Below are 25617 nucleotides of genomic sequence, written 5' to 3'. Positions count from 1 at the left end.
GCTGGTCCCCAGAATTCTTCTGAGACTGAGACTTCTCTGTGGAAAATCGAGTAAGATGAATGGACCCAATAACTATCTAAAAATAAATGTACCCGGAGACAGAGAAAAAGTATATAACAGTCACTCATCTTGCACCTTTGTCCTTGTCTTGCACATGGACCTGACTAATATCCCACTGTTTCCTCCAGTGTGACCTGGAGATCAGAGCCCGGGCTTCTGTAGACAGACAGGTCATGTCTGGTGCTGATAAGTTCCTCCTCAGTGCCTGATTCAAGCAGCTGACTTGGCTGGAGCAGGGGCAGTGGCTCCATTGCCTCAGAGTTAAAACTTTGGTTACTGTCCAGGGAGATGTGGCCCCATATTGTGAGAAGCATTTCTCACCTCGTTTCTTCCCTTGCTGTGTCTCTGCTGCTGCAGCTTCCAGGGTCTGGGCAGGACTGCTATGAGGATCAACCCATGCGTTACATCCGTGGAGATGTGGAGATCGGCTTCTTTCTCCCCCTACAGTCACCTGAAGTGAGCAATGTAACCGGAGCAGAGCGGTTTCAGAGGCCTCCTAACAAGGCTTGTAGGGATTTTAAGTAAGTGTCTCTCTCTGCCTGGGCTCATTTCCACTGCGAGGATGCAAGAAAAGTTCTCATTGTTCAGTATGAGTCTCTCCCCTCTCCCTGTTTCTTCATGTTTATATCTTCTTGGCAGCTTTCACTGTGTCTCCTTAACTTCAGGGCTGAAGAAAGAAAACCCCCTTCCCTCCTTTCTCCTTCCCCTTCCCCATCAAACAGGCCGTCCCCAGGTTTCTCAGTCCCTACCAGGCTCAGTCTTTTCTCTCTCTCCCTTCCTGGCCGTCCTGACTTCATGTAAACATTGAATGGTTCTTATCTTTGCTCTTTCCTGTGGGTAAGTGAATTTATCATTATTTTCTATTCCTTTTGGAGAAAGTGATGTTGTCACGAAAGTCAGCGTGTCCCAACTTAGGGAATCTCAAAGGTACTGAGTGAGTTAGGACTGATGGAGCCTGAAACTGAGGCTCAGGAAATTTGGCTTTATTTGGAAAAGACAGAATTGGGCAGGATGGAGCTCTGGCAAGTGCTCAGACTAGCAAATGGTTTTATGAAATGCCTGTTCCCTCTCAGGGATGTCTGGAGAATTCTGTTTTCTCGAGGTGGTGTGAGGGGGGCTTCTTTTAATGTCTCAAGCTAACTCTTCCTTAACTCGGGACAGATGGGTGTTTAGTTACTTTGTGGGATTTGACAAACATCCTGACCTTTGTGCTGCTGCATAGGTCTTAGTTTTGTGCACTGTTACTATCACCTCTCTTTGCAAATCCCTCCTTTCCATAGCAGAATCTCAGTATATAGCAAGGCAACGTTCATACATAACCGTTTTATGTCTGTGTTGTAACAAAAAAATTCAGACTCCTCCATGCATTTATGGATCATTTTCCTCTGTCACAGTGGCTCATCGGCTATTTACTGTCTTCTGCTTGTTGAAGACACACCATGAGTTTCCCTGAATGGTTCTTTGGCAGATAAGAGCTCTTTTCTGAACCTTAATGTGGTCATGTCATTATTTAATCCCTCTGGATTCTTTTTTTCATTTGTACTTTTCCATGTACTTATAAATAAAAATTCTCTAGGAATCAATATTAATAAATTTTAAATATTTCATTGAAATTGTGTATATTTTTGTCTTAGAAACAAGGCCATTCAATGATATGAATTATCGGTTATTCTTTTACTGCTTTAATATACTTCATTTTGTTCTATTTGGTGTTCAGCATCTAGGAAAACTGGGAAGTTTGACCTAGAGGGGAAGTGTCACCACCCATTGGTGAAACATTAAACAAAAATCCTGTTCTAAATCAAATGCCCTTTTATGTTTTATGACTTATTTGATTTTTACCTTGAGAACTGCACCCCATGGAGAAGGCAAGGCCTCCATATTGTCAGCATCAATGATAATTTGGTGGAAATTGAATATAAGTGAGTATAATGTCAGGCTAACATTTTCCATCCATTAAAACAAGCCCAGAGTGTCTGAGAGGTAGTCACTATTATTATAGGAGATATTAGATAGGATCTGTGGCACATTCTATTCTCCCACTTATTAGAATTTAGAGGTGTAATTTCCTCCTCTTAAAAGGACCTCTTTGCCAAATACCCGGATATCAAAATTTCTTCAGTTTTCATAGACAATGATGATCTCCATGAAATCTTCCCTAATTTCTTCAGGGAAATATGGTCTCACTGTACAGTTTCCATATATATTAGTGACTCTAACCAATTTAATTATTCTTTTCCCACCTTGCATCACAGTACATTATTTCTCCCTTCCATTATACTTTAAGCCTTCTAGAATCAACAACTATCCATGTCTTTTTGTGGAAACAGTGAATGACTCAAGCAAGCAGAGTTTTATTAGGACATATAGCCAGTCGTCCTCACCCTTTAAGAAATTACCAAAAAAAAAGTATACTGGAACAATGTGTATGGAGAGAGGTTATTTTGAATTCAAAGGGAAGAAGCTAAATAGCTATTGAAGTCCTTAGTTGTGTTTAAATGTTGGGAAAGTCCCTCTTCTGAAATAAATTCAGCATGAAGTTTGCATTAATGTTCTATAACATTTACCATTCATTCACCAGATATAATGAAAAAAATTACCAGCAACTCTTCATGTCTGCTTTCACCCTGCATGAGATTAACAGGAATCCCAATCTGTTGCCCAACATTTCCCTGGGATACCGTGTGTACAACTCCTATTCCAGTGAAGAAAGGACCTTGGAGCACTACCTGTGGTGGTTGTCTGGAACAGACCAGCTCGTCCCTAATTACAAATGCAGAGAGCAAGGAAAGGTTGTGGCTGCCATTGGAGGAGCCACATCAGCTCTCTCTGTTCAGATGGCGACCGTGCTTGACCTCTACCGTTTACCCCAGGTGAATGAGAGAGAACAAAACACATTTTCTGTTGTTCTGTACAACCTAGGAGTCACAGCAGTAGTACTTGTGGTAGAAGTAGTTGGAGCAGCAGCAGTAAAAACAAATGCATTTATGGATATCTTTCAAAATTAAAAAAAAAGTTTATATATATTTCTTTTGATCTTCACAACAACCTCATAATGAAGATATTCTTATAAATCCCATTTACAGTGGAGAGTACTGTGACTGAGAAAAGGTAGATTGTTATCATGCAGCTAATGATCAACTGGGATACTAATTAGTCTAGGGTTTCTTAGATCTGTTTAGCTCTCTAGTGACTGAAGAAAACCATTGTCTTCATCATCAGGGGAAATGAATAACTCCTAAAAAAGCAACCATATTGTAAGCCAAGAAGCCATTTAGCCTCAACCCAAGAAAGGATCTCAAACAAAACTAGTTATATTTGCCCATTACACAGATAAGTTCAGTAATGATTGGAGAAGTTAAAGTGTTTACTCGATACTACACAATTCACTGGTGGAAGAGAACTGATTAGATCTTATTGTTCTTGACTTTAAGTTGAATGAACTTTCACTGTTTTATACCTCATTCTATGAGCTTCATTTTTCATAATCACTTAGTCCTTCACTATTAGTTCACAATTTATTGAGGTGAGAATTATTTATAAAAGGATACTGAGCATGAGCACTGATGTATATGGTGCTTGTTTTACAGAGCTGTCCTGAGAACTTTATATTTACATTTTCAAATGTACAAGATCTTGAAAACATTCCTGACATTGTTCTCAAAGAGGATCCTAACTTTAATAATGGGCACAGAAGGAGAGCAGAAACATTGTGTGCAAGGAGTGACATTTCAGAAAGCACTTCATCTTTTCCAAACCGAAAAGAGAACCCTCTGAGCACTGTAGTTTAAGCTGGCTGCTTAGTGAACTTTGCCTTTGGTCAGTCAGATGGGTGACTGTTTTGTTTGTCCTGAAGCAAGAAGAAAATTGGGGATGATTTCATGGAAGAGAAATAATGAAAATTTCCTTTAAAGGAAATGGAGGTAAATATTGAATATGGAACTATACATATGAAAAAGTGAAGGACTGGAAGCCTCTGTCCATTTCTATCCACATCCCTTATTTTAAAGCTCTCCTGACCTAACATTATTTAACTATTATTTCTTTAATATCCAATATTTAGGCCCTTGGAGAAAAAGCAATTGGGATCTTTGTTGTATCATTAACATTGAAATTATGAATAATCCTGACTATATCCTTGGAGAAGAGTAAAAACAAAAACTTATAAGCTTAAAGAGCAAAGGAATTAAGCCTAGATGTCCTTGTGGAAACATGACTGAACTGTCTTAGTGAGGGATCATGAGAAAGCCTTCATGTAGGACCTTTGTTGCCAGATATGTAACTGCAGAAAGTCTGGTCAAGAGAAGAGGCAATCTGTTCCATTCTGGGATTATTTTTCCTTGATTCTGATCAGAGAGAACATGGAAGGATAAGTTGACTAAGTCTCCTTCCCCAAACAGGCCGAGTCTTTCCCACTGTGATGTGTGGGAATATCTGTCACCCTCAGATCTGAACACTATTTGTCACAGTTGATTTGAATTTTTATCAACCCTCTTATGCAGTCCATGAATATATGTATTTTGTCAATGAGACAAATATTCTTGCTGTACTTAAACTGGTAAGCATGCAGATATCAATTATACATGTACAATCATGAAAAACATTTCCATTTCAGTCATTTTTAAAAGAGAACTAAAAAAAAATTTAAAAAATGAAAAATACTATGCTTCATTCAGAATTCAGACAATACCAATTCTTTCTCTATTGGTGAAATATATATTTCTTCATCAGTTTTCTCAGAATTTCTTGATTCATTGTATCAATGAGAATTTCTAAATCATTCACGGTTCCTTATGGTACAATAGTGCTATTCGAGTGTAGCATGCTCTCCAGCTTCTGCTCACTACACTTTCCATCTTTGTACCTAGAACTTTCCAGGGATTTTGTCTTGCTTCTCATTTATATCAACACATTTACATTTCATCATCATCATATACTGTAGCTAGAATAACCATTTTCCAATTAAAATATGTGCATTTCACTTCCAATCTTTATCAGTAGCAAAAACAACTACTTAACGAATGTAGTTCACATTGGCCCTTTCTCACTTTTGTAATAATATTGGTATATAGATTTATCAAAGATATTGCTGGATGGAAGGATATGAACAGTTTTAAAGCCTTTTGATCATCTTTTCAAAATTTTTTCCCATAATAATTGGATCAGATCACAATTCCAGCAATAGTGTGTTATGTCCCTACTTTACAATATCCCTTACAGGATTTTTTATGATTCCCTTTTTTGTTATGTTAATCAATCTAATAAGTGGGATGTACTTCAGAGAGGTTTCAATTTGCACTTCTCTAAAAATAATTATTTAGAATTTTTTTCATATGCCTAGAGATAACTTTATTTTTGAGAAATGAAGGCAATCTACACTACACATTGCCATTCCCTTGCCCAGTTTACTGCTGAATTTTACCAGAGACACTTCTTACAAAAATTTTCCACGTTTTCTCCTTTACTTTTATGTTTTTGGGATATTTGTAAATCTGATAGGAGTCTTTTATGACATCCAACTTGTTTTGAATCACATTTCTCTAATGTTGAAAAAACATTTTTTGTTTCCTGTTCATTCTGTTTATAGCAATGATACATGAAGAAGAATGAGCTGTCATTATGCTTGAAAAGTCATATTCTAGGAAATTCTTAGTGATTGGGAGGATGTCAGCTACTCAGCTACATTGTACTGGGGGTGTCTTTCCTGTATCACTCATTTAGATCTCACTAAGCTCTTTAGCAATCTCAGTTTTCTGATTTCATAAAGCCAGAAATACATATTCAGGGTCTATTGCAAACCAGTTAGATTTTCTAGTTGAAAATACCACAATTAAAACCCATAATGACATCTACAGGTGAATATTATTGTGTCTCAAATCAAAAGAGTACCCAGTTCTGATCATGTGGTTTTCTTTCATTCACCAAAGAAAACCTTGTCTTCAGCCTCAATAATATAGAGCTGGTTTACTCTAGCAATTTGTTCTGGTCCAAAGTTCAAATGAAGAAATAATTCATATGTTCTGGTTCCTTTGGGAAGCTTAAGGAAGGTTCATTGCTTGAATGCCTTCAATAAGTCATTGTCTTTTTGAGAGCTCAGAGAGAGGTAGACTTTCAGAGAGAAATTGTCATTTATGATAAACTTTACAATTAAAAGCTAAAACTTTCTTCTAACAATAAATATACCAATTTGACTGTGTATTTTACTTTAGTTCTCTCAGCAGCAGCATGCACCTGCTCATCCATATTTTTTCCTCATCCAGATTATTTATGGTCCATTTGATGCCAGTCTTACTGACAAAGTCCAGTTTCCTTCCCTCTATCAGATGGCCCCCAAATCCTCTTCTCTTCACCGAGGAATTGTCCGCTTATTGACATATTTTCAATGGAACTGGATAGGTCTGATTGTCTTTGATGATATGAGAGGTGAGGAATTCCTCAGGGAAATTAGAGAGGAAATGAAAAAGAACAGAGTTTGTGTGTCCTTCATGGAGAAGATCCCTGTCAATGACAGAAAAAATAGGGAGACCTCTGAGGCCTTCACGTCCAGGATCCTAATTTCAGAAGTCAAAGTCATTGTCATTCATACTGACACAGACTCTTCAACAATTATGGGAGACAAACCAGGATTTTTATTTCCAACCAAGAAGGTGTGGATTGCCACATCTCATTCAGACACTACGACCAGAGCCCTATACCATTATGGTTTCATTTTCCATGCCACTCTCTTCTTTTCACACTTGACTAGTCCAGTCCCTGCGTTTGAGAGTTTTATCAGGAGTATTAATTCTCCTTTAAGTGTGAGGAACAATTTTATTGAAGCACATAGGCCATCACCTTTGAAATGCTCAGATCAACCAGATATCCCTGAGCAAGATTTATATTTACCAAATGGCTCCCTGAAGCATTTACCTCTTTACCCTGTGGACATGACCACATCTGCCTTGAGTTACAACATCTACAATGCTTTATATGCTGTGGCTTGGGCTCTCCACGAAATACTGATGAAAAGATTCGAGAAAAGATCCTTTGGAAATAAAGAATCTGTATTGCCTCATCCATGGCAGGTAATACGGAAAGAATGATGCCTTTTTAGCTATAATTTTTGAGTATGTATTTTAGTAAGAAGGGGTACACTTGAGACATTGAAGACCTTTCAATTTCTCAAACTATTGTATACTCCTCAAAGATTTTATTGTTGGTTTCAAATATTTGTCAAATAGCATATAAAGTTACCATGAAATTTCCTTTCTAGAGTCTTAGAGTTGTAAATAATCTTAGGTTTCATATTTCCTATTCAGCTCTGGCCTTCTTTTATCAGAAATATTTGAAGGCCCTTTATTTCATTAGGAACCCAATTTTTTCCCTGAAAGACTGGACTTAGCTTTTCTGGGTAGGTGATCTTTAGTTGTAAGCCAGATCCTTTTTTTTTCTAAATTAGGCTATCATACCCACTCTGATCTTTCCATTAAGCAGGAGAGGACTCTTTTTTCATCCTCAATGTGGCTCCAGTATACAGATGTGTTTCTTTCTGCATCCTTGCACTATTTTGTCCTTCACCTTGGAGGTCTAAATTTGGGCTATAATATCCCTGGTGACGTCCTTTGGGGATCTTTTTCAGTAGATGATCTGTAGCTTTTTGTATCCTCTATTTTCCCTTCATATTCTGGAATACAGGAGAAATTTACTTGATACTTTCTTGAATAATAGGATCCATGTTCTTTTTCATTGTAGAACTTGTGTAGTTTCATAATGTTAAATGATCTCACTTCTTTCTGTTTTCTAGGTCAGCATTTTCCATTGTGATATTGCATGCTATTTTTCATTCTTTTTCCTTTTGGTTTTATCTTTAATTTCTCAAAACATCATTACCTTTTACCTTCATAGTTCTAATTTTTAAGGAAATATTCTCTTCAATGGGCCTCTATATTTCCTGTTCAGTTTGTTGAATTCTGATCCTTGAGGCTTTTTTCTCTTATTTGTCTTTTTCTGCTTCCTTTTACATCTCTCTCATTTTTATTCATACTTTTCTCTCTACCTCTCTGGCTTCATTTTGAAAATTCATTTAGAACTCTTTTGTGGCTTTAGACCAATTCTTACTTTTGTTGAGGACTTTGAATATCGGAGTTTTGACTTTGTTATTTTCTTCTTAGTATGGATTTTTCATCTTCCTGTTCATCACAGTAATTTTCTATGATCAGAACCACTTTCGGTTGTTTGCCAATTTTCCCAGACTATTCTTTGACTTTACCTGTGTATTAAAGTAGTGCCCTGTTTCCAGGGTAAAGGGGCCAATGTCCCAAGCTTTAGGAATTTTGTACAGTTATTTTCAGGGTTTCTTCTAGGGAGCTGGAAGTTTCATTTCTCCCAAGGATGTCTGATCTTGGAAGAAATGTGTTTAGTAATGTCTTGGGCTATTTTCTGTACTATGAGTTATCACAAGCACTTTTTCCTGCCCTGCAGGTGTGAGAAGATCCATATTCAGCTGATGCTAAATGTTCTGGTGTCCTAGTTCTCTTCCTCACCCTCAAACTGTGAGCCAGGCAGGTGTGCTCTATCTGAGTACTGACAAAGCAACCGAGTCCTGTCCCAGGGCTTTAAAAGAGACTCTTGTAATATCCTCCTGACAAGCTCTTCAACCCTCTTAACATCTGTGGTACAAGAATTACTGTAATGGCTTCCCCTTCTGCAGTTTCTTCAGGTTCTGTGTCTTCAGTTGCTGCTGTATTGAACTCCTGGTTTACACTGAGTGCTTTGAAAGTCACACAAATGGTTTTATAGTTTATCCTGGAGATGGGAGAAAACCACTGGAGATTATCAAGGATGGGAGTGCCGCAGTCTATCCTGCACTTCAGAACAATCCTTTCCGAGGCAGGATGCAGGGCAGAATAGGGGAGATTTAAGGCAGAAGCACCCACCAGGAGGCTATTGCAATAATCTGGGTCTGCAGTCATGAGGATGTTTGAGTAGCAGAGAGCAGGAGGGGAACATATTAGAGAGATGCTGCAAGCAGACCTTGGAAATAAATTATATAAAGGGGGTGAAAAACAATGAGGACTTGAGTGTGAAAATGAAACTACAAACCTGGGAGATGCAGGCAACCTGCAGGGTTTCAGAGGGTCCTTTCTGTGTCCCAGAAGAAACTCAGATTTGACCCCACCTGAAAATAAGAGCACAAGACTCCATAAATTCTCATGTACAATTGACTTTCCCCTAGGTGCCTCTCACTGATGAGCATTTCTCCTCTTTTTCAGATGCACTCCTATCTGAAGAACACCCAGTTTAAGAACGTTGTTGGTGAACAGGTGTTTGTGGATGAGAATAGACGGACAGAGGCCCAGTATGCCATTATGAACTATGTATACTTCGATTATTTTAATGATCATCTTCTGTACGTGGGGGACTTTATCCCAGAAGCTCAGCCCAGCCAAGATTTTACAATTTGTGCAAATGTCATAGTGTGGGACCTGTGGAGTTCAAAGGTCAGAGACATTATTGTTAATTTATGCTCCTAAACAGGCAGAAACCTTGACCTATGTGATGTACTCTCCATTATTGACAGGTGCAGCTGGGTGGAAAAATGGCTAGAATGTAAGATCTCGTTCTCTTTCACTTGTCATAAGTTCATGCATGTGTGCCCTGTTTTCTCTGTAGCAATCCTCTTTAACATTTCTTATAGCACTATAATACTTTATTATATTTATGCACATCTACATAGGTATATTGTTAAACACACAGAGAAATTTAGTTGGATATATATACATATATGTAAAGTTATATGTATGTATTCACACAGATATCTATAAATATAGCATGTAGTTCAACAAATCTTCAATTTTTAGATACCATTTCATATTCCCATTTTGTTTTGCCATTTCCAAGACAGGCAAAACAGGAAAAAATGAAAAAAAAAAACCTTTAACTTATACGCAGCACAACATAGAGGATTCAATATATAACCATGACTTTCCATTACATATTGCTTATTTTTCCCCTAAAAGATGTATCTGTATATCTATCTAACTGTGTGTGTGTGTGTGTGTGTGTGTGTGTGTGTGTGTGTGTGTGTGCAAAACAAAAGTATCCATGTTCTATCTGTCTTTGGAGATAAATTGTCTATACTTGCATCTGTCCTGTTTTAGAAGTTACAGCACACAAAATGCCTTAGACTTCAAAAGTCTTATTAGAAAACCATTGCACAATATTTTCTTAGTTCAACTCTTTTTATTTTTTATTATTTCATGCATCTCTTTCCCTCTTTTTCTAAAATCATCCAGGTCACCATGTCTAATAGCACACCACAATTCTATCATCATTATATACACCACATCTTGTTTAGTTATAGTGGATACAGCACCGACCCTCAAGCCAGGGGAACCTGAATTTACATCCAATCTGAGACACTGAACACTGCTTAGATGTTTGACCCTGAACAAGTCACTTAATCCCAATTCACGCATACACACACAGAAACACACACACACACGCACGCACGCACTCACTCACACATATATTAACTCATAACCAAGTAAGAACAAAGTTTCTTAGAATTATCTTTTATCATCTCATTGTTGAAATGAACCAAGTCCATCAGAGCTGATCATCATATATTCTTAGTACTCTGTAAAATGTTCTCAGGGTTCTGTTCATTTCACTCAGTTTAATTTAGTTTTTCTGAAATCATCCTGGTCATCCTTTCTTACAGAACAATACTATTCCAGTAGATTCCTATGCTATAACTTATTGAGCCCTTCCCCAACTGATGGGAATCCATTCAATTTCCAGTTCCTTGTCAGTATAAAAAGAAACCTTTTTCATATATGTGCTCTTTGCCCTCTTTTATGATCTCGTTGAGATAGACACTCAGTAGAGACACTGCTGGATAAGAGGATATGAACATGTTCTTAGTCCTTTGAACATAATTGCTCTCTAGAACTCCACCAATAATGCATTAGCATCCAAGTTTTTTCCATATCTCCACCAACATTAATTATTATCTTTTTCTGCCAACTTACTCAATCAGAGAAAGTTTCCTTTATTTGGATTTTCATACTCAATATTGATTTAGACTGCAGTTGTCCTCAAACTTTTAAAATAGGGGGCTAGTTCACTGTCCCTCACACTGTTGGAGGGCCGGACTATAGTAAAAACAAAAGTTCACACTCTGTCAATGCCCCTCAGCCCATTTGCCATAGCCAGGCCGGCCCCACAAAGGTCCTCAGTGGGCTTCATCTGGCCCGAGAGCCTGAGTTTGAGAACTCCTGATTTAGAGCATGTTTTCATATGATTAGAAATGGCTTCAATTTCTTCATCTGAAAATAGTTAGTTCATTCTTTTGATCATTTATCAACTGGGGAATGGCTTATATTTTTGTAAAATTGACTCATATACGTACATAACATGTGTATATAGATATGTGTACATACATATATAAATCTATGTATTTATATATTTGAGAAAGGAGACCCTCAAAAGAGAGAGTGCAGTAAAAAAAAATTCCCCAGTCTTACTGGTTCTGTTCAAATCTTGGCTATCCTAAGTTGTTTTTTTTTTTTTTTTTTTTTTTTTTTTTTTTTTTTTTGTGAAGAATGTTTTCCATTTGATTTACATAAAATTATCTGTTTTGCATTTTTAACGTTCTCCATTTCTTCTTTGGTAATAAATTCCTCCCTTCTCCAAATATCCAAGAGATAGACCAGCCTTTATTTCCATAATTTGCTTATAGTATCACCATTTATGTCTAAATCATAAATCTTTTATATCTAATCTTGATATAATATTTTAGATGTTGGTTAGTGTCTAATTTTTGTTATAATATTTTCCAGGTTTCACAGCACTTCTAGTCAATGAGTGAATTCTTCTCCCAGAATGTGGAGTTTTTCATTTTTTTGAAACACTAGATTAATATAATTGATGACAATTCTGCACCTAACTTATTCCACTGATCCACTATGTTTTTTGCCACTACCAAATATCTTTGAAGGGTACTGTTATAATAGTTTTATTTCTACAAGTTCTAGGCCTTATTTGTTTGTATTTTTCATTATTTCATTAATTCTTGAAATTTATTTTTCCAGATGAATTTTTAAAATTATTTTTCTGATTCTAAAAAGCAATGTCTTGGCAGGATTAGAATGGCACTGAATAAGTAGGTTAGTTAGAATTAACATTTGATTAGATTAGCTTGGCCTACAAATGAGCACTTGATATATTTCTGATTGTACAGGTCTAACTTTATTTGTAGGAAAAGTGTTTTGTAATTCTGTTCCTATATTTCTTGTCTTGATCTTAACAGACAGACTCCCAAATATTTTATATGCCTACCATTATTGTATATGTCTTTTTCCTTTCCATACCTTGCTGCTAAGATTTGTTGGTAACATATAGAAATGCTGATAATTTATTTGTGCTTATTTTTCATTCTGTGGAACTGATAATATTGTTAATTGTTTCTAGTAGCTTTATAGTTGATTCTCTCAAATTGTATAAATATAACATCATGTTATTTACAAAGTGTGATAGATTTTTTCCACTACAAATTGCCAGATTCACTCAAAAATTTCTTCCCTTCTATTTGCTTAAAGTAACTTTTCTAGTATATTACTGAATAATAGTGTTGAGAATGGGCAACCCTATCTTATTGTAGATGTGTTGAGCTTATCCTTATTATCTATAATATTTGCTGAAACTATTAGCTAGAAGCTATTTATAATATTTAAAAGAACTCCATTTATCCCTATGCTCTCTAGTGTTTTTAATAAAAAATAGATGTATTTTGCCAAATAATTTCTCTGCATGGATTGAGATAATTGTATGACATATGTTACTTTGGTTTTCAATATAGACAGTTTTCGTTATACAGAGCCAGCCTTGCATTTCAGATATAAATCCCACTTGGGCTTAATGTATTATGTCTGGTGATAAGCTACTAGAATCTCTTTTCCCATACTTTAAGTTTTTTGCATCAATATTCATTAGGGAAATTGGTTTATAATTTTCTCTTTCTATTTTGGCCTTTTTTGGTTTACACATGAACACACTTTCTATGACAGAAAAAGAAATTTTGTAGAATTCCGTCTTAAATCATTTTCCCAAATAGTTTACATAGCATTAGAATTCATTGTTCTTTAAATGATGAAGACAATTCACTGGTCCAGGAAATTTTTGGAGGGGATTGAGTTAACTGCTTTTCTAATTACCCTTTATTAAAATGAACCTGGTTTATTATGTTATTTCATTTTCTGTTAATTGGGAAAAGCTATATTTTTCTAAGGATACATTCATTTCAGTTAGATTCATATCATCTTTATTACCATAAATTTGGGAAAAGTATTCCTAATTTTTGCTTAAATTTCTACTTCATTCATGAGAAGTTCATGCTGTTCATGTTTGATACTGATAACTTGGTTTCCTTCTTTCCTTTTTCTAATCAAATAAACCAACATTTTATCTATTTTGTTCTGTTTTTTTCACAAAACTCAAATCTCAGTTTTATTATTAATTCAAGTTTTCTCCCTTTCAATTATATAGATGTCTAATTTAATTTTCAGAAGTTCTATTATTTAATTGGAAATGTTTAATTTGTTCTAGCTCAAGCTTTCTTACTTGATTGCCCCGTTCATTGATCTCCTCTTTATCTATGTTATCCACATGAACATTTAGAGACATACATGTTCACCATTTACTGTTTGGCTATAATGCATAATTACTGGCATGCTATCTCCTTATTGCTATTTTCTTGGAAGAAATCATTGACAGTTTCTATTATCTGTTGTTAGATTTACTCATTTATGATTCAATTATATAGTTTCTAATTACTTTTGGGTCTATTTTTCCATGGTCATTTGTTAGGATTACCAGGTGAGAACTCAGGTTGTCTGGACAATTACCAGGAGAGAACTCAGGTTGACTTGACAGTTCTCTGGCTCAGACCTTTGGTTCGGGCCTTAAAAGGAAGTTTACACCTTAGGAATTCTAAGACGAGCAAGTTCATTGGTGGAAGTATTCTCACATGCCTATTCTCTGGGAGGATAAAAGAAGGGCAGCATTGGGTCTGAGAGAATCGACTCTTGGATAGAGTTTTGATGTCAGGCAGGCTGAAAGGAGACCAGTCTGATTTGAGGAAGGACAAGAGTTGGAGGAGATTCAGAGCTCCCAAGAAACCTGCACACAGAGGAAAAGATTTTACAGATCTCCTTCCAGAGAAGGATTATAATTGAGCAGACAGACCTTCACAATTCAATAACATTACAGTCATTTTTTTAGAAGGAATTTGTATTGCATCATGATCTGAAAAGCATGCATTTGGCATTTCTGTCTTTTTATATTTGATTCAGAGGATCTTATGCTCTAAGAAGGGGTCAGTTTTGTAGAAGTGTTATGCTCCACTGCGAAAAAGATCTATTCCTCTCCATCCCCATTCAGTTGTCTTCAGAGACATATCTTACCTAATTTTCTAAAATTCTATTCACTTCCTAAACTTCTTTCTTGTTTACTTTCTGGTTGGATTTATCTAGTACTTACTATTTTGTAATTACTATTTTGTCCTTCCTGGTTCTCTTTTCCATATCATTAGTTTCTCCAATGAAATATTTTATATTTTCTTCAAAATTTTCACTTATTTTTTACTTTTATTTCATTGATTTAATGTGTCTACTTGGGTCATTCATTTGCATTTGTCAGATTCTAAGTTTTAGTAAACTACTTTTTTTCTGTCAGTCTTTCATCTACTTTTGCATTTGGCCAATTATAAAAATTGGCCATGGACATCGACATGGACTTTTTGTTCCATGGCTTTGTAAAAATTTTCTCCATTTTTAAAAATAATTGTTTATTTAATTTTTATTTAATTTTATAATTATAACTTTTTTTTGACAGTACATATGCATGGGTAATTTTTTACAACATTATCCCTTGCACTTACTTCTATTCAGATTTTTTCCCTTTCTCCCCCAATCCCCTCCCCCAGCTGTCAGGCAGTCTTATACATGTTAAATATATTACTATATATACTAGATACAATATATGTGTGTAGAACTGAATTTCTTGTTGCGCAGGAAGAATTGGATTCAGAAGGTAAAAATAACAGTTTACACTCATTTCCCAGTGTTGCTTTTCAGGATGTAGCTGATTCTGTCCATCATTGATCAATTGGAATTGGATTAGCTCTTCTCTATGTTGAAGATATCCACTTCCATCAGAATATATCCTCGTACAATATCATTGTTGAAGTGTATAATGATCTTTTGGTTCTCCTCGTTTCACTTAGCATCAGTTGAAGTAAGTCTCTCCAAACCTCTCTTTATTCCTCCTGTTGGTCATTTCTTACATAACAACAATATTCCATAACATTCATATACCATAATTTACCCAACCATTCTCCAATTGATGGACATCCATTCATCTTCCAGCTTCTAGCCACTATGAAAAGGGCTGCCACAAACATTTTGGCACATACAGGTCCCTTTCCCTTCTTTAGTATTTCCTTGGGATATAAGCCCAGTAGTAGTATGGCTGGGTCAAAGGTTATGCACATTTTGATAACTTTTTGGGCATAATTCCAGATTGCTCTCCAGAATGGTTGGATTCTTTCACAACTCCACCAACAATGTATCAGTGTCCCAGTTCTCCCACAGCCCCTCCAACATTCATCGTTATTTGTTCCTGTCATCTTAGCCAATCTGACAGGTGTGTAATGATATCTCAGAGTTGTCTTAATTTGCATTTCTTTGATCAATAGTGATTTGGAACACTCTTTTATATGAGTGGAAATAGTTTTAATTTCATCATCTGAAAATTGTCTGTTCATATCCTTTGACCATTTATCAATTGGAGAATGGCTTGATTTCTTATAAATTAAAGTGAATTCTCTGTATATTTTGGAGATGAGGCCTTTATCAGAACCTTTAACTGTAAAAATGTTTTCCCAATTTGTTACTTCCCTTCTAATCTTGTTTGCATTAGTTTTGTTTGTGCAGAAACTTTTTAATTTGGTGTAATCAAATGTTCTATTTTGTGATCAATAATGGTCTCTAGTTCTCCCTTGGACATAAACTCCTTCCTCCTCTACAAGTCTGAGAGGTAAACCATCCCATGTTCCTCCAATTTATTTATGATTTCGTTCTTTATGCCCAAATCTTGGACCTATTTTGATCTAATCTTAGTATGTGGTGTAAAATGTGGGTCCATGCCTAGTTTCTGCCATACTAATTTCCAGTTTTCCCAGCAGTTTTTGTCAAATAATGAATTCTTATCCCAAAATTTGTCTATTGATTCACACTATGTTCATCTCCCTCCTTTCTTTCTCTCAGATATAATAGGTTACCTTTGCCTCTTCATGAGATGTAGTACCACCACTTTACACTTTTTTATGATATAATTTCCTTTCTACCTCTGGTTTCTAAGACAAATTGTACATATGTTCTTTACATATTTTTTGGCAGAAGTATAGTTCTCAAGATTTCTTTTTACGGTTTTAGAAATCTCTTGAGTTCTGTATTTGAAGATCAAACCTTTTATGTAGGTCTGGTTTTTTCATCAAAAATAGATGGAATTCATTTATTTCATTAAATGTCCATCTTCTTCCCTGGAAAACGATGCTCATTCTTGCTGCATAAGTTATTCTTGGCTGCATACTAAGTTCCTTAGCCTATCGGAATATCATGTTCCAGGCCCTTCGTCCTTTTAATGTGGACGCTACTAGATCCTGGGTTATCCTTATTGTGGATCCTCCATATCTGAATTGCTTTTTTCTAGCAGCTTCCAATATCTTTTCCTTTGTCTGATGGTTCTTGAACTTGGCCACTATATTTCTTGGCGTTTTGATTTTAGGGTCCCTTTCAGTAGGTGATCGATGAATTTTTTCAATGTCTATTTTACCCTCTGTTTCCAGAATGTCTGGGCAGTTCTTTTTGATAATTTCCTCAAAAATGGTGTCCAAGTTCTTTTTTTCCTCACATTTTTCAGGGAGTCCAGTCTGATTGACCCTCCCCCGAGCAAACACAGACCTTTTCTGGTGACTTTCAAGGATGTCTTCTCTTGGTGATTATTTGTGGGTTTCTTTCTGGGTCAAGCATTAAGTCAGAGGCTTGTCATAAAGTAAGTTCTGAGAGAAAATGAGGAGCTCAAGCAGCTGTCTGCCTCCACGCTGCCATCTTGGCCCGAAGTCAATTTTCTCCAATTTTATGTTTAAGGAGTTATTTTTTTTTCAATTTGCTCAAACTGATTTTCATTTTTTACAATTTTTTTTAAATTATAGCTTTTTATATATAACACATATGCATGGGTAATTTTTCAACACTGACCCTTGCAAAACCTTCTATTACAACTTTTCCGCTTCTTTCCCCTACCCTCTCTTTTATATAGCAGATCAACCAATATATATTTAATATATTAAAGCATATGTATGTAACATATACAATATATGTATATATATAAGGATCTTAAAAGAGAGCTAGAAAAATGGGGAAAGGAAAGGAAAGCTTTACAAGAGGTTCAGGATATGTAGCTCATTAAAAGATAGAGTCAAAAAAGAAATCAACTCCCTGAAAAACAGAATTTGTGAAATGGAAAAGATAAATAACTCTGAGGAAAACAGAATGTATGAATTGGAAAAGGTAAGCAAATGCAAAGAAAATAGAATTTGTGAATTGGAAAAAGAAAATAATTCTTTTAAAACAACTTGTCAAAATGGGGAAGCAATTCGATAAAACAAAACAACTCATTAAAAAAAATCAATTGGACAAATACAAAAAGAAATAAAAAAGTGAATGAAGAAAATCATGCTATGGAATATTATTGGTCTGTAAGAAATGACTAGCTTCAGAGAAGCCTGGAGAAACTTACAGGAACTGATGCTAAGTGCAATGAGCAGAACCAGGAGATGATTGTACACTTCAACAACAATACTATACAATGATCAATTCTGATGGATATTGATCTCTTCTTCAATGAGAAGATCGAGATCTCTTCCAATGAACAGAAGCAGCTACATTCAGAGGAAGAACACTGGGAAATTAATATGGACCACAACATACCATTTCCACTCTTTGTATTATTGTATGCTTGCATTTTTGTTTTTTCCTCTCAGATTATATTTACCTATGTGGTAGGGACAGATCCACCTTTAGATCTAGAGGCAACCTGATTTTAGCCTCCTCAGGGTCTGAAGTCTGCTCTCTTTCCCTATAGAAGGTATCAACAATTAGAGTGTGCATTGCCTTTTTGCTCATTTTGAGAAAAAAACAAGAGCTACGGTCTGCTTATGGGGGGCAGTGTGGTATTTCCAAGTTGCCTCTACAGACAATAGGAAGTGGCAGTGAAGCAGCAGTGGGGATCAGCACCCACAGGCTGGGTTAAGATTAGCCATTGTGCTGAAATCAGTGGCAGAGGGAAAGCAGTATCTGCACTGGGAGCAGTGACTTTGGCTGCACTTAGATCACTCTGAGTCACTCCATTTGTTGGGTGGGTGTGGCTCTAGAGACTCCAGCATTTTGGGGTTATAGACTTTACTCCTGTGTTTATAGCTTCTCTGCTGATCTATTGGCTTGCTGCCAGGGCAGGGTAGCCCACACTGTGCTAAAGTGCTTCTCCCAGATTTTCCACCAGCAAAGACCATACCCCGCCCCCCTCCAGTCTGCTCAGCTTGAGCTGTTTCCTGTGGTCTCACTGCCTGCCTGAGGTCTCTGCCTGGCCTAACCCCTTTCCATCCCCATGCAAAAGCAAAACAGACCTTTTCTAGAGAATTTCAAGGATATTTTCAATTGGCAATGTGTTGTACTCCCAATATCCATGGGTTGTGACAGTCAAGCACTAATTCTGAGGCTGAATTTTGTTAAAATTGATTGAAGGTAAAGGAGAGCTTAGGAAGATGCATGTGTTCTCTCCAGCATCTTGTTACCACCCCAACTCAAACTGATTTTTAAGAAAAAATTAATTTCTATATTTTCCCATTTTTGCCAAATTTGTTTTTTAAAGAGTTGTTTCTTCTAGACATTTCCAAAGTTCCATTTCCAAGCTTAAGTTTTATTTTCAAATTGTCGTAATTTTCCTTCATAATTCTTATTCCTACACATTTCTTCTCTCATCTCTTTTTTAAGATCTTTTTTTGAGCTTTTTCAAGAGAGGCTTTTGAGCTTGACAAGAGTTCATATTCCTCCCCTCCCCCGCCCCAAGATTTTATTCATAGGCATTTTGTCATTGTTATCCTCCTCCAGGCCTCTATTATGATCTTCCCTGACTGATATCTGTCTATGGTCAGAACTTTTTTTTGCTTGTCTGCTAATTTTTAAAATTTGAGCTCTGTTCCTTGGACACACAAGAGTTTGTCTCAAGCTTCTTTTGCAGAAGAACAGGCGTCTCCCACTGACTCTGTGGGGCCAATGGTCCTGCAGGCTTTGCCACTGGGCTGGCTCACTGAGGTTCACTGACTCCCAGGTTCTCTTCTATGTAGAGACACTGTTGCTGTAGTTTGACTAAGAACCTCTTCTAGGTAGAGACACTGTTGCTGTAGTTTGACTAAGAATCTCACACTAAATTCCCAATGCTGGACTTCTCCAGGCTGTCCTAGATGTACCCTACCTCTGCTAGGCCATGATGCACCCTGGGCTGTCCACAAAGGCCTTTCCTGAAGGCATTCCAATATATCTCAAGCTGAAAAATTACATTCCAAATGTTTCTGGGTTCTGTCACTCCAAAACCCAATCGGGCACTTGTTCTGCCAAAAGTGTACACCACTCCTTCACCAATGCTTTCAATTTCTCTTTCTTCACTTATTACTGAAGAAAACATTTTCAGTACAATTTTGCATAATAATGGTGTTAATGGGCACCCTTGTTTAACCCTTGACCATATTAGGAATACTTCTAGGCATTAACATTCACATTGTTTTGGGAACAGTATTTGCAGTACAATGACCATCCCCAAGAAGAAGCTTCAAGATCTTGTTGAGATCTCTCCCACATCTATGACTGAGACTGGGGAAGTCATCTTCTTTGTAATTGGCCAATATATGAACTATCTTTAAATGATCAGGGTGTGAAATACATTTTTGTGAATGGTTCAATAGGAGAAGCTTTGTCACTGAGTGTTGCAGAAGAGGAGGTGACAAATGGAAAGAATAAGTTGGACCATGTCATCCTTCATATACATTTTTAATTATGTATCTCTGGAGGTGGTTCTCAAAACCAGAATGGCAAAAATTAGCTGCGTTTTTCTTCACAAACATAAATAGATATCAGTTAAAAATGCTTATTCCAGTCTCCTGTCACTATCTTAGGTTCCCTCTGCAGTATGTAGTGCCAGTTGTCCTGCTGGATTCAGGAAGTTGCCTTTGGAGGGGAAGCCTCCTTGTTGCTTCAGCTGCTCCCCATGCTCAGAAGGAGAAATCTCCAGTCATAGGGGTGAGTTATTGGAAGGAACCCTAGCTCTTGTTATTTATGGCAGAACTAGCATGTCTCTTTGGGTCTTCACTGCGCATGTGACAGGGCAATAATTGATTTGTGAAGATCACAAAAAAGAGGGATAAACAATGAGGAGAAAAATATTTTTTTAGGAAACAGAGAGAATGCTGAAAGCAAGTATGGATCTAGTGTGTCACTGAAGCATTCTAGATGCTAATTTCAGGTCTTTTTCTTTTAATTAATTGATGAAATGAATGTATTAAAGGGTTACCTTTTCATTGTTGAATATATCCTGGAAAGGCTTCATTACTCTTGGGATTTATAAAAGGAACAATTCCAAAACAAAAGAAAAAGGTTTTGTATAAGAAACTTGCCAGCTATTTAATAAGTCATTAATCAATCAGTCAATCAATAGTCATTTAGTAGGAGAAGAACTTGGTCATAAATAATGGGACCGAGTGATAAAAAGGAGGTGAATCCTTCATTCAGGGAGATTCTATTCCAACAGAGGAGACAAGAATACACACATTGTCTGTATCTACCAAGAAAATGTTTAAAAATTCATATAAATTTAACAATATTAATTGGGGAAAGGTGTAAACTGGGAGCTGGAAAGAATGAGGAAGTATTAATACAGGCAGCTCTTCAATTTGAGTTGTTGCCCAACATAACACAGAAGCAATCTGGATATTTGATACTGAAGGGCTCTTCTGTCTAAGGTTATTGTCCTTAGTGATTAGGTTAAGAAGAAAAGGTGACATCACTTATGTAAAAGGAATAAAAAGAACTTGAACAAAAGCCAACCAAGGATCAAGGACAAGTATAGTTTTGATCTGAGCAGTATACCAAGTAACTTACCAGTGACTGTGTCATCCAGTAAAGAGAGAATGGGGTTTTGTGTCCTATGGAAGTAGAAGGACTTGCTGCGGCTCTCCTGACTATTTCCTGCTGTGGGAAAGTAGAGAAATGTTTTAATCTAAACTTTAAGTCCTGTTTGTCTCCTGCAGATGCTGAGCAGTGTAAGAAATGCCCAGAGGATGAATATCCCAATGAGCAGAGAGATCACTGCCTCCCCAAGACTGTGACCTTCCTGGATGTGAGTGAACCTTGGGGGAAGGCAGTGACAGCTGTAGCTCTTTCACTCTCATTGCTCACAGCCCTGGTTCTGTGGGTCTTTGTGAAATTCCAAGACACTCCCATAGTCCAAGCAAATAATTGCAACCTCAGCTACCTGCTCCTCACCTCCCTTTCCTCCTGCTTCCTCTGCTCCTTGCTCTTTGTGGGCCGTCCCACCACTGCTTCCTGCCTTTTCAGACAAACAGTATTTGCAGTTGTGTTCACAGTGGCTGTTTCCTCCATTTTGGCCAAAACCATCATAGTGGTTCTGGCTTTCAGGGTTACAAGACCAGGGAGCAGGATGAGGATATTCCTTCATCCTAGAGTGCCCTATTGTGTTGTTCTCATCTGCTCTGGAATTCAAGTGCTCTTCTGTGCCATCTGGTTGGGGACCTCTCCCCCCTTTCCAGAAGCAGACACATGCTCTGAATCCCACCACATCATCCTCTCATGTAATGAGGGCTCCGCCTTCGCATTTTACTGTGTCCTGGGCTATATGGGCTTTCTGGCCCTGGGAAGCTTCACCATAGCCTTCCTGGCCAGGAACTTGCCTGATGCCTTCAATGAAGCCAAGTTCATCACTTTCAGCATGCTGCTGTTTTGCAGTGTCTGGATCTCTTTCCTCCCCACATATCAGAGCTCCAAAGGGAAAGCTGTGATGATTGTGGAGATCTTCTCCATCTTGGCTTCCAGCGCTGGGTTACTGGGCTGCATTTTTATTCCCAAATGTCTTGTGATTCTCCTGACTTCATGGGAAAATACCATAAAACAGAACAAGAATCAAAGGGGTTCCAGGAGCAAGAATTTTTCTTTTTTCTAAAATTTGATATCTTTATTTACCCCTGTTCCATGTAAAACACTATCTTTTACTTTTTTTGTAAAGGTTTGACTTCCACATTCTCTCCCTTCTTTTTCAACCTCAGAACCATTGAGAGGCCACCCATGCAGTTACACAAAATATTTATATAAATGTCTTGTTGAGAAATATACAGGCATTATTCCTCGGTTAAGAAAAATAACCCTTAAAAATAAAATTTTTACAAACTGTGTAACACCAACAGTTTCATCATAAAGACCTTCAGAGTAGTTTTGGATCATTGTGTTGTTGAAAAGTTCTTTGCAGGTGACCTCTCCACTCTATCGCTGGGTTTTGTAAACATTCCCTTTCAGTTTTCATATTGAAGAGGAAACCCCAAAACTCCAAAAAATACTAAAAGTAGAAAACCTCCTTTGATTCTCCCTCAGTGAGGGGACTCCACTCCCAGCACAAACAGTTTCTTCTGTGTTATCTAGGTGGGGATGGCTCAGTCCGGAAACCCATTGAATTCAATTCAAATTCTATCTAGCCATCTGAAACCCAGCTAGGAACCAACCTGGGACTCAACACACAAGGTCCCTTCAGCTTGTAGCCAAAGGCCCTTAATATAAAAGATGCAGACTGGAGCTCCTTCTTTGCAGAGGGTCTAAACATGCCAGCTCCGTGCCTGGAATCTCTGCCCACTAGAACACTGTTTCTGGTGCCCTTTTATCTCCATCTTCACCTTTTACTAATGAGACTTTAACTTTACTTCCAAACCCCAAAATCAACCTCTTTTATCTATCTAGGTTTTTGGGTCTGTAAATTCCTTTAAAGGAGGCTCTTGCGCCACCACTAGACCTCATTTAACTCCGTATTCTTGCCCCAAATCCAAAGGGATTGCAGGGGAGCTCCATTTGATTCCCTGTACCCCAAACATCTCACTAGACCTCAATTAAATCCTAATTTCATTTAGGTACCCCCAGTTCTAAATCTCATCACTATGTGTGTGAATATCTTTCCAGATTTTTTCTGATCATCATATTTACAGAATCATCAAAGTATTCCATCACAATTCCATACCACAATTTTTTCAGCCATTCTGCATTTGATGTGAATTCCCTCAATTTACAATTCTTTCCCCAAGAATACAGGTGATATCAATATTTTTGTACATATATTTCCTTTTCTTTTTTTTTCTTAATCCCTTTTTGGTTTCAAGCCATGTAGTTTTAGTTTTAGATGGAAAAGTTTGCATAATTTTATGGGCTTTTCAACATATATCCTATATTTTAATCAGTATCAGTTGAGAACTAGCTTATATTTTAATATATTTCATTCCTTTATACATTTGAGAAGAGCTGGCTGCAACAAAGAAAGATGCTTCAAAATTGTTTTCACAATGACTATTGCTAACTGCATTTTCCCCCTTTATTCTATTTTGTTTTTTTTTTTCAATTTATCCCTCATGAAAGGCTTTTGCTTTTCCTCATAATTTCACAATATTCCCTCTTTTCTCACCCTAGTCCCTGCTCATATTCCTTTATCCTCTTACTATCTTGCAAAACAATATCGACTTCTATATCTAGGTTGAGTGTGTATGTTATTTCATCTTAGAGCCAATTCGAATGAATTTAATGTTCAATCCCTCTCCCTTCTCGCCTCCCTTTTGTCTACTAAATGCTTTATGTTGTCTTTTTAATAGAAGATAATTTATGCCATTCTTCTTCCTTTCCCTTTTTCCCAATGCATTAGCATTAACTAAGTAACTGTAAGCCCAAGAAATTCTACTCCAATAACAGATTCCATTAACCCTATAGTGATAACATTAAGAAATCTATCCCAATAAGTTCACATCTTAAACAATTATATAGAAGTAGATGTTTCACAAGTGAACATTATACATGCAAATCAATTTGCTTTTTAAAGTGCCCAATATATAGAGAAATATTTTGCTATTTCTTGAATGAGGATTTAAAAAGCAAATGGCAATTGAAAGGAGCAAAAATAGATATAAGAAAGGCTTTTAAAATATTTTAAAAGTGTTTTTTTAAAAATATTGTAACAACCTCATCTTTGTAGGGTTAGGGGAGAAAGGGACACATGTCAAAACTGATTTTATCTTGCTGAAGAGTAATCATAATAATAGCAACAACATTTATACAAGGCTTTATGTGCCAGGCAGTAGGATGTAAATGTTATTATCTTATTTGAAAATTGAGTAATACAGGTTACAAGAGACTTGCCTAAGATCTCCAACATTCAGTTGATTTTGTTTAACTTTTGCCAATGCCAACATTTCTTTCTATGTTCTAGAGTTTAGAATTTCAAGACCATCACACTATCCTAGTAATAGGCAGCTCTGTATCACCAGCCATTCAGAGACTCTGGATAGATTTTCCCATTTCCACTCACTGTTACCTCTAAACAAACTTTCACATTGTTGACAGATTATTCTTCCTTATTTGTAGATGTGGTTTTATTATTTCTCTGGTCAATAATCATCAGTGGAGCTCAAACTCCTTTTCTTGGCTTTTAAGGTATTTTTCTACCTACTTCCATCCTGTCTTTCTACTCTTATCTCATATTCTGCCTATACAAGTATAGGAGAAGTCCTGTACTTGGAACTTTTGTCAGAGTTGACAGCTGAACATCACTAGTAAAAATCCCACACTTTCTTGACTTTACGCTTTTATGTTCCCCATACCTCAGAATACTTTCTCTACTCCACTTTACTTTATCTACAAAATTCTTAACATCCTATAGTTAAAGTCCAATTTAAATGATACCTCCTACAGGATGCCCTCCATTATTTATGACCTTCCCAAATCTGCTGGTGAATTTAGTTTAATATTGTTTTAAGATTATCTATATATGTGTCATGCCTGAATCCTATAGTAGTATGGTGTCAAGATATGGAATGTGGCCCATGTGGGAAAACCTTTCACCAAGATGATTTAGTAGAGATATCCTGGAGATTTCCTCTAACATATAGAGATTAAATTACTTGACTAAGATCACATAGCTACTGTGTCAGAGTTGAACTTAAGTCATGCTAACTCCACACCCAGTAGTCTATCCCTTAGGCCGTAAAGGCTTAGCATTAGGATACATAGTACATCAATTCATAGAATGTCCAGAGCTAGCAGCAAACTTATAGATCCTCGGATTCAATTCCCATTTTAGAGGAGGAAAATGAGGTTCAGGGGTATAAACAATTTAGCTAAGGTCATGTAGCTAGCATTTAAA

General features: G+C 36.8%; 1 protein-coding gene across 1 annotated transcript; it reads left to right on the top strand.

Annotated features, from left to right (window-relative positions):
• Nucleotides 1-456: 456 nt before the first annotated feature.
• Nucleotides 457-22392, top strand: LOC141560439 (vomeronasal type-2 receptor 26-like). Its single transcript, XM_074299074.1, has 5 exons — nt 457-581; nt 2642-2933; nt 9312-9539; nt 20333-20456; nt 21464-22392. Exons 1-5 carry the CDS (start codon nt 457-459, stop codon nt 22390-22392), a joined length of 1698 nt encoding a protein of 565 aa, XP_074155175.1.
• Nucleotides 22393-25617: the final 3225 nt, after the last annotated feature.

This window comes from Sminthopsis crassicaudata, chromosome 1, assembly GCF_048593235.1.
Source record: "Sminthopsis crassicaudata isolate SCR6 chromosome 1, ASM4859323v1, whole genome shotgun sequence".
Classification (NCBI taxonomy): Eukaryota; Metazoa; Chordata; class Mammalia; order Dasyuromorphia; family Dasyuridae; genus Sminthopsis; species Sminthopsis crassicaudata.
Note: the sequence above shows the minus strand (reverse complement) of the source record. Positions and strands in the feature narration are given on the sequence as shown.

What these genes read in the sequence shown, in the direction of transcription:
- LOC141560439 (XM_074299074.1), top strand. Translation starts at nt 457, where the DNA reads ATGCGTTACATCCGTGGAGATGTGGAGATCGGCTTCTTTCTCCCCCTA. An exon ending in AAGGCTTGTAGGGATTTTAA is followed by an intron (nt 582 to 2,641) that starts GTAAGTGTCTCT and finishes TTCATTCACCAG; the next exon opens with ATATAATGAAAAAAATTACC. An exon ending in AGAAATCTCCAGTCATAGGG is followed by an intron (nt 20,457 to 21,463) that starts GTGAGTTATTGG and finishes TGTCTCCTGCAG; the next exon opens with ATGCTGAGCAGTGTAAGAAA.